This window comes from Salmo salar, chromosome 05 (assembly GCF_965601325.2).
Source record: "Salmo salar chromosome 05, fSalSal1, whole genome shotgun sequence".
Classification (NCBI taxonomy): domain Eukaryota; kingdom Metazoa; phylum Chordata; class Actinopteri; order Salmoniformes; family Salmonidae; genus Salmo; species Salmo salar.
This window is the reverse complement of record NC_138295.1, coordinates 46,137,971-46,150,542: the sequence shown is the minus strand read 5'-3', so window position 1 is coordinate 46,150,542 and position 12,572 is coordinate 46,137,971. Positions and strand designations below refer to the sequence as shown.

Here is a 12,572-nt window from a genome sequence, read left to right as displayed (position 1 = left end):
ATATTTTTAAAATTATTGAAGGGTGCTATATAACTGTCCTCTGTGTATTAAACCTGAGAGCTTTCTGTTGGCAGGTACTGAACGAGGCTGTAGGAGCTCTAATATACCACACCATCACGCTAATGAGGGAGGACCTGGAGAAATTCAAGGCACTTCGGCTCATCGTCCGCATAGGCAGTGGCTTCGACAATATCGACATCAAGTCGGCTGGAGATTTAGGTGAGGCCCTGCACTACTGTTTCTCAACTTTATATTAGATGTCCACCCAAAGACTTGCAGGCTTACAAGGTCAAAAATAATATACACTGCTCCAAAAAATAAAGGGAACACTAAAATAACACATCGTAGATCTGAATGAATTAAATAATCTTATTAAATACTTTTTTCTTTACATAGTTGAATGTGCTGACAACAAAATCACACAAAAATAATCAATGGAAATCCAATTTATCAACCCATAGAGGTCTGGATTTGGAGTCACACTCAAAATTAAAGTGGAAAACCACACTACAGGCTGATCCAACTTTGATGTAATGTCCTTAAAACAAGTCAAAATGAGGCTCAGTAGTGTGTGTGGCCTCCATGTGCCTGTGTGACCACCCTACAACGCCTGGGCATGCTCCTGATGAGGTGGCGGATGGTCTCCTGAGGATCTCCTCCCAGACCTGGACTAAAGCATCTGCCAACTCCTGGACAGTCTGTGGTGCAACGTGGCGTTGGTGGATGGAGCAAGACATGATGTCCCAGATGTGCTCAATTGGATTCAGGTCTGGGGAACGGGCGGGCCAGTCCATAGCATCAATGCCTTCCTCTTGCAGGAACTGCTGACACACTCCAGCCACATGAGGTCTAGCATTGTCTTGCATTAGGAGGAACCCAGGGCCAACCGCACCAGCATATGGTCTCACAAGGGGTCTGAGGATCTCATCTCGGTTCCTAATGGCAGTCAGGCTACCTCTGGCAAGCACATGGAGGGCTGTACGGCCCACCAAAGAATTGCCACCCCACACCATGACTGACCCACCGCCAAACCGGTCATGCTGGAGGATGTTGCAGGCAGCAGAACATTCTCCTCGGCATCTCCAGACTCTGTCACGTCTGTCACATGTGCTCAGTGTGAACCTGCTTTCATCTGTGAAGAGCACAGGGCGCCAGTGGCGAATTTGCCAATCTTGGTGTTCTCTGGCAAATGCCAAACGTCCTGCACGGTGTTGGGCTGTAAGCACAACCCCCACCTGTGGACATGGAGTCTGTTTCTGACCGTTTGAGCAGACACATGCACATTTGTGGCCTGCTGGAGGTCATTTTGCAGGGCTCTGGCAGTGCTCCTCCTGCTCCTCCTTGCACAAAGGCGGAGGTAGCGGTCCTGCTTCTGGGTTGTTGCCCTCCTACGGCCTCCTCCACATCTCCTGATGTACTGGCCTGTCTCCTGGTAGCGCCTCGATGCTCTGGACACTACGCTGACAGACACAGCAAACCGTCTTGCCACAGCTCGCATTGATGTGCCGTCCTGGATGAGCTGCACTACCTGAGCCACTTGTGTGGGTTGTAGACTCCGTCTCATGCTACCACTAGAGTGAAAGCACTGCCAGCATTCAAAAGTGACCAAAACATCAGCCAGGAAGCATAGGAACTGAGAAGTGGTCTGTAGTCACCACCTGCAGAACCACTCCTTTATTGGGGGTGTCTTGCTAATTGCCTATAATTTCCACCTGTTGTCTATTCCATTTGCACAACAGCATGTGAAATTTATTGTCAATCAGTGTTGCTTCCTAAGTGGACAGTTTGATTTCACAGAAGTGTGATTGACTTTTAGTTACATTGTGTTGTTTAAGTGTTCCCTTTATTTTTTTGAGCAGTGTAATTTTCTGCATGTTATGGAATTCCATTTAAAACAAAGTGCAACTGCTCAGATCTCCATAATAAAAACAACTTTTTTATAAAGTAAACTATACTTACCTTACGTTAATCCACCTTACACTACAAGTAGCTGTTTACAATAGTCCTCTCCCCCAATAGGGATAGCAGTGTGTAACATGCCAGCAGCGTCTGTGGAGGAGACAGCGGACTCCACACTGTGTCACATCCTGAACTTGTACAGACGAACCACGTGGCTTCACCAGGCACTGCGCGAGGGCACCAGGGTACAGAGCGTGGAGCAGATCAGAGAGGTGGCGTCCGGGGCGGCGCGGATCCGTGGGGAGACACTTGGCATCATCGGCCTCGGTTAGTCCGAGATCTTTCAGTACAATGTTGTATTACACTACCCAACTAGCTATTAGCTGAAGATATGATTGTGGATAATTGGTTGTTAAAATATGGGATTGTTCAGTAGTGTTCGATAGCTTTTCTATATGCCATTGTTTGCTGTGAATTGTTACAAAACAGGCATGATATATGCTGTAAGGATTTCACCTTTATTGCATCCCTTTGGTGTAACTACAGTATTTACCTGTCTGTGAATTACTCAAATGTCCATGTTGCGTTGTTGTGTATCCTCAGGTCGTGTTGGCCAGGGTGTAGCACTCAGAGCCAAAGCGTTTGGGTTCAATGTGATATTCTATGACCCATACCTGTCTGACGGGATGGAGCGAGCCCTGGGCCTGCAGCGGGTCAACACCCTCCAGGATCTGCTTTTCCACAGCAACTGTGTCACCCTCCACTGCAGTCTCAATGAGCACAACCACCACCTCATCAATGACTTCACCATCAAACAGGTCAGGGACATGACGCATGTACACACACAATCTAAATTAGGCCTACAAAAAGGGGGGACACATATTGTACAATACGGGTGGACAACTTTGATTTAAGAAGTGGGGGGGACATATCTTCTAAAAAAAATGTCTCCAGTCGGATAAACACTCCAAATAGCCTACTGACCTCTCAGAGGCGTGCCCATAGTCCTAAAGCACTTTAAAAAAATCAAAAATATATTTAGATTTAACACTTTTTTGGTCACTACTTGATTCCATGTGCGTTATTTCATAGTTTTGATGTCTTCACTATTATTCTACAATTTACAAAATAGTAAAAATAAAGAAAAACCCTTGAATGAGTAGGTGTGCCTCTGGTAAGCAGCCTCTGGTAAGACATGGGGCGTGGGCCTATGCATATTTGTAAACAACAGCTGGTGCACGATATCTAAGGAAGTCTCGATGTTTTGCTCGCCTGAGGTAGAGTATCTCATGATAAGCTGTAGACCACACTATCTACCTAGAGAGTTTTCATCTGTATTTTTCGTAGCTGTCTATATAACACCACAGACCGATGCTGGAACTAAGACCGCACTCAATGAGCTGTATACCTCCATATGCAAACAGGAAAATGCTCATCCAGAGGCGGCGCTCCTGGTGGCCAGGGACTTTAATGTGGGGAAGCTTAAATCCATTTGACCAAATTTCTATCAGCATGTTAAATGTTCAACCAGAGGGAAAAAACTCTAGACCACCTTTACTGCACACACAGAAACATGTACAAAGCTCTCCCTTGCCCTCCATTTGGCAGATCTAACCATAATTTTATCCTCCTGATTCCTGCTTACAAGCAAAACATTTAAGCAGAATCACCAGTGACTCGGTCAATAAAAAAGTGGTCAGATGAAGCAGATGCTAAACTACAGGACTGTTTTGCTAGCACAGACTGGAATATGTTCCGGGATTCTACCAATGGCATTGAGGAGTACACCACATCAGTCACTGGCTTCATCAATAAGTGCATCAATGATGTCGTCCCCACAGTGACTTTTAAAGACTTTTAAAAGAAAGACCTTTTAACCTGATAGGGACAGAGATTCCGCTAGCGGAACGCCTCACCAATATCCAATGGTAGAGCATGGCGCAAAATACAAATACCTCAAAAATGCAATAACTTCAATTTCTCAAACATATGACTATTTTACACCATTTTAAAGACAAGACTCTCGTTAACCTGTTAGGGCTAGGGGGCAGCATTGACACGGCTGGATAAAAAACATACCCGATTTAATCTGGTTACCACTCCTACCCAGTAACTAGAATATGCATATACTTATTACATATGGATAGAAAACACCCTAAATTTTCTAAAACTGTTTGAATGGTGTCAGTGAGTATAACAGAACTCAAATGGCAGGTCAAAACCTGAGAGATTCCTTTACAGGAAGTGGCCTGTCTGACCATTTGTTGAACTTCTTTTCCATCTCTATCATTTACTAAGGATCTCTGCTCTAACGTGACACTTCCCACGTCGTCCATAGGCGCTCAGAGCCCGGGAAAAAACAGAATGTCGTCATTCCAGCCCCAGGCTGAAACACATTATCGCCTTTCTCAAGTGGCCGATCAAGAGACACTGGCTTATGCGCGTGACCCCGACCGCCCCCGCCTTTGGGATTTTTTCCTCTGTTTGCCGAAAAGGAGATTCCCTGTCGGAATATTATCGCTTTTCTACGAGAAAAATGTCGTAAAAATTGATTTTAAACAGCGGTTGACATGCTTCGAAGTACGGTAATGGAATACTTAGAATTTTATTGTCACGAATTGCGCCATGCGCGTGACACTTCTTTACTATTTCGGATAGTGTCTGGAACGCACGAACAAAACGCCGCTATTCGGATATAACGATGGATTATTTTGGACCAAACCAACATTTGTTATTGAAGTAGCAGTCCTGGGTGTGTATTCTGACGAAGACAACAAAAGGTAATGAAACTTTTATAATAGTAAATATGATTATGGTGAGTGCTAAACTTGCCGGGTGTCTAAATAGCGAGCCCGTGATGCCTGGGCTATGTACTTAGAATATTGCAAAATGTGCTTTCACCAAAAAGCTATTTTAAAATCGGACATATCGAGTGCATAGAGGAGGTCTGTATCTATAATTCTTAAAATAATTGTTATGCTTTTTGTGAACGTTTATCGTGAGTAATTTAGTAAAATGTTAGCGAATTCCCCGGAAGTTTGCGGGGGGTATGCTAGTTCTGAACGTCACATGCTAATGTAAAAAGCTGGTTTTTGATATAAATATGAACTTGATTGAACAAAACATGCATGTATTGTATAACATAATGTCCTAGGGTTGTCATCTGATGAAGATCATCAAAGGTGAGTGCTGCATTTAGCTGTCTTCTGGGTTTTGGTGACATTATATGCTGGCTTGAAAAATGGGTGTCTGATTATTTCTGGCTTGGTACTCTGCTGACATAATCTAATGTTTTGCTTTCGTTGTAAAGCCTTTTTGAAATCGGACAGTGTGGTTAGATTAACGAGAGTCTTGTCTTTAAATGGCTGTAAAATAGTCATATGTTTGAGAAATTGAAGTAATAGGATTTTTAAGGTTTTGAAAATCGCGCCACAGGATAGCAGTGGCTGTTACGTAGGTGGGACGAATTCGTCCCGCCTAGCCTAGAGAGGTTAATCTAACCACATTGTCCGGTTTCAAAAAGGCTTTACAGCGAAAGCAAAACATTAGATTATGTCAGGAGAGTACCCTGCCAAAAATAATCACACAGCCAGTTTCAAAGCAAGCATATATGTCACAAAAACCAAAACCACAGCTAAATGCAGTACTAACCTTTGATGATCTTCATCAGATGACACTCCTAGGACATTATGTTATACAATACATGCATGTTTTGTTCAATCAAGTTCATATTTATATCAAAAACCAGCTTTTTACATTAGCATGTGATGTTCAGAACTAGCATACCCACCGCAAACTTCCGGTGAATTTACTAAATTACTCACGATAAACGTTGACAAAAAACATTATTTTTGAAATTATTTTAAGAATTATAGATACAGAACTCCTTTATGCAATCGATGTGTCAGATTTTAAAATAGTTTTTCGGCGAAAGCACATTTTGCAATATTCTGAGTACATAGCCCGGCCATCATGGCTAGCTAATTTGACACCCACCAAGTTTGGCCCTCACCAAACTCAGATTTACTATAAGAAAAATTGGATTACCTTTGCTGTTCTTCGTCAGAATGCACTCCCAGGACTTCTACTTCAACAACAAATGTTGTTTTGGTTCCAAATAATCCATAGTTATATTGAAATACCTCCATTTTTCGTGCGTTCAGGTCACAATCCGAAGGGTGACACGCGAGTGCATTTCGTGACAAAAAATTTCAAAATATTCCATTACCGTACTTAGAAGCATGTCAAACGCTGTTTAAAATCAATTTTTATGCAATTTTTCTCGTAAAATAGCAATAATATTCCAACCGGGCGACGTTGTATTCATTCAAAGGCTGAAAGAAAAAAACAGTCATCTCGTGGACGCGCATCTCCAGTGTCACTGTTCCCAGCCTGACCACTCACTAAAACTCCTGCTGTTTTTCACCCAGAGACTGCAGACACCCCATTACACTTTCTGGTGCCTTCTGAGAGCCAATGGAAGCCTTAGAAAATGTCACGTTACAGCACAGATGTTGTATTTTCGATAGAGATGCCAAAGAAGGAGAACAAATTGTCAGACAGGGCACTTCCTGTATGGAATCCTCTCAGGTTTTGGCCTGCCATATGAGTTCTGTTATACTCACAGACACCATTCAAACAGTTTTAGAAACTTTAGAGTGTTTTCTATCCAAATCTACTAATGATATGCATATTCTAGTTTCTGGGCAGGAGTAGTAACCAGATTAAATCGGGTACGTTTTTTAGCCGGCCGTGAAAATACTGCCCCCTATCCCAAACAGGTTAAAGACCTTTTTTAAGACCTTTAAACAGGTCAACAGTCACAAGGCCGCAGGGCCAGACGGATTACCAGGACGTGTACTTCAAACATGCGCTGACCAACTGGCAGTTGTCTTCACTGACATTTTCAACCTCTCCCTGTCTGAGTCTGTAATACCAACATGTTTCAAGCAGACCACCATAGTCCCTGACCACCAAGGACCCTGGGACTAAACACCTCCCTCTGCATCTGTTAAGTGTAGGTAAAAACACATCCGCCACGCTGGCATTTGGCATGGGTCCTCAGATCCTCAAAAGGTTTTACAGCTGCACCATCGAGAGCATCCTGACAGGTTGCATCACTGACTGGTATGGCAACTGCTCGGCCTCCGACCGAAAGGCACTACAGAGGGTAGTGTGTACGACCCAGTATATCACTGGGGCTAAGCTTCCTGCCATCCAGGACCTCTATACCAGGTGGTGTCAGAGGAAGGCCCTAAAAATTGTCAGACTCTAGCCACCCTAGTCATGGACTGTTCTCTCTGCTACCGCACGGCAAGCGGTCCCGGAGTGCCAAGTCTAGGTCCAAAAGGCTTCTAAACAGCTTCTACCCCCAAGTCATAAGACTCCTGAACAGCTATTCAAATGGCTACCCAGACTATTTGCATTTGATTTGTGTCCAAACCTTTGACTGGTACTGTATATGCGGATGATACTGTTGGTCTGTCAAAACTACAGTCAGATTTTATAGCATCAACCGAGAATGTGATTAATAATAACATCAAATGTGTTTTCTATTGGGTGATTACAACATACATTTTACAAGTAAGAACCACTCACTGATATCTGACTTTTTGAATACTTTATACTCCAGCTATATGTATCCATTCATCTATAAGCCCACTAGAGTGACCAGTTTATCTGCCACCCTTATTGATAATATTTTTTACAAAATCTTTGAATAATGTCGCTAATACAGGTTTACTTTATCCTGACATTTCTGACCACTTTCCAATTTTCCACTTCTCTTTGGCAGCTGGAAATGAACAGATGGGAATGATTAGTAGTATTAAATGTAGAATATTTAACAAAATGAATTGTCCTTTAAATAATATAAAGTCAACTTGGAAAATCATCAAATCAAATCAAATTTATTTTTATATAGCCCTTCGTACATCAGCTGATATTCTCAAAGTGCTGTACAGAAACCCAGCCTAAAACCCCAAACAGCAAGCAAAGCATGTGAAAGAAGCACGGTGGCTAGGAAAAACTCCCTAGGAAAAACTCCCTAGAAAGGCCAAAAACCTAGGAAGAAACCTAGAGAGGAACCAGGCTATGAGGGGTGGCCAGTCCTCTTCTGGCTGTGCAGGGTGGATATTATAACAGAACATGGTCAAGATGTTAAAATGTTAAAATGTTCATAAATGACCAGCATGGTCAAATAATAATAATCATAGTAGTTGTCGAGGGTGCAACAAGCACGTCCAGTGAACAGGTCAGGGTTCCATAGCCGCAGGCAGAACAGTTGAAACTGGAGCAGCAGCACGGCCAGGTGGACTGGGGACAGCAAGGAGTCATCATACCAGGTAGTCCTGAGGCATGGTCCTAGGGCTCAGGTCCTCCGAGAGAAAGACAGAAAGAGAGAAAGAGAGAATTAGTGAGAGCATATTTAAATACACACAGGACACCGGATAAGACAAGAGAAATACTCCAGATGTAACAGACTGACCCTAGCTCCCCGACACATAAACTACTGCAGCATAAATACTGGAGGCTGAGACAGGAGGGATCAGAAGACACTGTGGCCCCATCCGATGATACCCCCGGACAGGGCCAAACAGGCAGGATCAAACAACTATCCCATCAAAGTGATGAAATCTGTTGGTATCATCAGAAATATTAGTGGTTTGGTTCATTAGGCTCGCTTCCCAACTCTTACTATAGCTTCATTTACTCATATCTCATTTACTGTAATATTGTCTGGGCCAGTACATATGCCTCCGACATACACACATTACTCATCATACAAAATAAATGTGCAAGACTAGCCACCTCCTCTAATTACCTGGCTCCATCTGCTCCTTTTTTTAACTTCTCTGGGACATGGGACAAGCCATTCTCTGGGGCAAGCCATTCGCTGAGGGTGAATTCATGAAAGAATGTTTAACCTCTCTGGGACATGTGGGACGCTACCGCGGAACACACTATTCAACAGCCAGTGAAATAGCAGGGCGGCAAATTCAAAACAACAAAAATCTCATAATTCAAATTTCTCAAACACACAACTATTATATCCCATTTTAAAGATACACTTCTCGTTAATCGAACCATATTGTCCGATTTCAAAAAGGCTTTACGGCGAAAGCATAACATTAGATTATGTTAGGACAGCGCCTAAACAAGAAAAACCACACAGCCATTTCCCAAGCAAGGAGAGGCGTCACAAAAACCAGAACTACAGCTAAAATGAATCACTAACCTTTGATGATCTTCATCAGATGACACTCCCAGGACTCAATGTTACACAATACATGTATGTTTTGTTCGATAAAGTTCATATTTATATCCAAAAACCCCATTTCACATTGGCGCGTGATGTTCAGAAAATGTGTTGCCTCCAAAACTTCCGGTGAATGAGCATATCAATTTACAAAAATACTCATCATAAACGTTGATAAAATTTACAACAGTTATTGAAAGAATTATAGATACATTTCTCCTTAATGCAACCGCTGTGGCAGATTTCAAAGTAGCTTTACGGCGAAAGCACATTGTTCAATATTCTGAGTACAGAGCTCAGCCATCAAAGCAAGCTATACAGTTACCCGCCACATTCTGGAGTCAACAAAACTCAGAAATAGTATTATAAATCTTCACTTACCTTTGCTGATATTCGTCGGAATGCACTCCCAGGACTCCCACAAGAAATGTTCGTTTTGTTCGTCAAACTCCATATTTATGTCCAAATACCTCCGTTTTGTTCACGTGTTCAGATCACTATTCCAAAGGCATAATGCGCGAGCTCAAAACCCAAGACAAAAAGTCAAAAAGTTCCATTACCGTTCGTAGAAACATGTCAAACAATGTTTACAATCAATCCTTAGGGTCTTTTTAACATAAATCTTCGATAATATTCCAACCGGACAATAGCGTATTCATTACAGAGGAAAAAGAAGGAACGGCGCGCCTGCGTGACCGCGCGCCTGCGTGACTGCGCAGTAAACAACTCATAGGTCTCAGGCTTGAGTCAGCTCTTATTCTCTCCCCAGTAACAGTAGAAGCATGAAACAAGGTTCTAAAGACTGTTGACATCTAGTGGAAGCCTTAGGAAGTGCAAAATGACCACACAGACACTGTAGTTTGAATAGGCAATCACTTGAAAAACTACAAACCACTTCCTGGTTGGATTTTTTCTCTGGTTTTTGCCTGCCATATGAGTTCTCTTATACTCACAGACATCATTCAAAGATTTTTAGAAGCTTCAGTGTTTTCTATCCAAATCTACTAATAATATGCATATCCTACTTTCTGGGCCCGAGTAGCAGGCAGTTTAATTTGGGCACGTCATTCATCTGAATTTCCGAATACTGCCCCGTCACTAAAAAGTTAAGAAACTCAATATCTTGTCTATTTACCACATCAATGTATGTCAATTATGCATTTTCATCTACAAATACTCATACCTCCCAGACAGTTTACCTAAACCCTTCACTGGATTTTTATAGGTTAATTCTGAAATCCATCTATATAACACTGTGATAACCTTCACCCTCCCCACTGCCACACCTCACATAGTCAATTCTCTATCAGATACAGAGGTACCATACTCTGGAATTCTTATCTTCACATTGCCAAAACCTCATCATCCCTTAATAACATCAAGCAAAGACAGGGGGTCAGCCTGATGAACCAAACTACTCATCAGTAATCTCCTCCATATATCCCAACTCTCACACACTCACATCCACACATGCACACACACATATAAACAAAACTTATACTGTTTATTATTTTTTGTGATTGCTGATCAGTTAATTTGTACATTTATGATTAGCGGGTTTTGTTATCTGTTTTAACCTCTATGGGCTCTACGCAACACCCAGTGTAATCCCGTGGCGCGATATTCAAATACCTCAAAAATGCAAAAACTTCAATTTTTCAAACATATGACTATTTTACACCATTTTAAAGACAAGACTCTCGTTAATCTAACCACACTGTCCGATTTCAAAAAGGCTTTACAACGAAAGCAAAACATTAGATTATGTCAGCAGAGTACCCAGCCAGAAATAATCAGACACCCATTTTTCAAGCTAGCATATAATGTCACATAAACCCAAACCACAGCTAAATGCAGCACTAACCTTTGATCTTCATCAGATGACAACCCTAGGACATTATGTTATACAATACATGTATGTTTTGTTCAATCAAGTTCATATTTATATCAAAAACCAGCTTTTTACATTAGCATGTGACTAGCATTCCCACCGAACACTGCCGGTGAATTTACTAAATTACTCACGATAAACGTTCACAAAAAACATAACAATTATTTTAAGAATTATAGATACAGAACTCCTCTATGCACTCGATATGTCCGATTTTAAAATAGCTTTTCGGTGAAAGCACATTTTGCAATATTCTCAGTAGATAGCCCGGCATCACAGGGCTAGCTATTTAGACACCCAGCAAGTTTAGCACTCACCAAAGTCAGATTTACTATAAGAAAAATGTTATTACCTTTGCTGTTGTTCATCTGAATGCACTCCCAGGACTTCTACTTCAATAACAAATGTTGGTTTGGTCCCAAATAATCCATTGTTATATCCAAATAGCGGCGTTTTGTTCGTGCGTTCAAGACACTATCCGAAAGGGTAAATAAGGGTGACGAGCATGGCGCATTTCGTGACAAAAAATGTCTAAATATTCCATTACCGTACTTCGAAGCATGTCAACCGCTGTTTAAAATCAATTTTTTTGCAATTTTTCTCGTAAAAAAGCGATAATATTCCGACCGGGAATCTGCGTTTAGGTAAAAAGAGGAAAGAAAATAAAGCACGGGGTCGACTCGTGCACGCGCCTGAGTCTCAGAGTACTCTGATCGGCCACTTGCCAAAAGCGATAATGTGTTTCAGCCAGAGGCTGCCTCGATATCATTCAGCTTTTTCCCGGGTTCTGAGAGCCTATGGGAGCCGTACAGCAAAGATCCTCAGTCTTCAATAAAAAGAGCCAAGAAGAACAAGAACTTGTCAGACAGGCCACTTCCTGTAAGGAATCTTCTCAGGTTTTTGCCTGCCATATGAGTTCTGTTATACTCACAGACACCATTCAAACAGTTTTAGAAACTTTAGGGTGTTTTCTATCCAAAGCCAATAATTATATGCATATTCTAGTTACTGGGCAGGAGTAGTAACCAGATTAAATCGGGTACGTTTTTTTATCCGGCCGTGTCAATACTGCCCCCTAGCCCTAACAGGTTAACAAACATTTTAAATGTTTGTACTTATGTCTTATATATACACACCTGCACACCGTTTTTTATTTATTTGTTTTTATCTGTATTGTTGTTCATCACTTATTTGCTTTGGTGCAAATAAATTAAACCTAAACCTACTAAGACATTTCATTTACAGTTGTGCACTGCATTGTTTACATATTTTATATGGTATGTTGTAGATGCGCCAGGGTGCGTTCCTGGTTAACACGGCCCGAGGGGGGCTTGTGGATGAGAAGGCCCTGGCACAGGCCCTGAAAGAGGGGAGGATACGAGGGGCAGCCCTGGACGTCCACGAGACAGAGCCCTTTGGGTTAGCTCCCTTTACATTATTCTATCTTATACTGTCTTCATTTTGATTATATTTCTTTCCCACTGTGTTGAGGTGAGTCTAATATTACGCAACAATGTTTCCTTT

The 12,572-nt window shown here is 41.9% G+C and overlaps 1 protein-coding gene across 1 annotated transcript in view; it reads left to right on the top strand.

Moving 5' to 3' along the window:
* LOC106604969 (C-terminal-binding protein 1) overlaps positions 1–12,572 on the top strand; it is a 49,456-nt gene that overhangs the window by 34,247 nt on the left and 2,637 nt on the right. The window contains exons 3-6 of the mRNA XM_014200141.3: positions 75–219; positions 2,020–2,226; positions 2,503–2,717; positions 12,337–12,467. Of these exons, the coding sequence (XP_014055616.2) occupies positions 75–219; positions 2,020–2,226; positions 2,503–2,717; positions 12,337–12,467 (698 nt within the window). The remainder of the gene's footprint in view (positions 1–74; positions 220–2,019; positions 2,227–2,502; positions 2,718–12,336; positions 12,468–12,572) is intronic.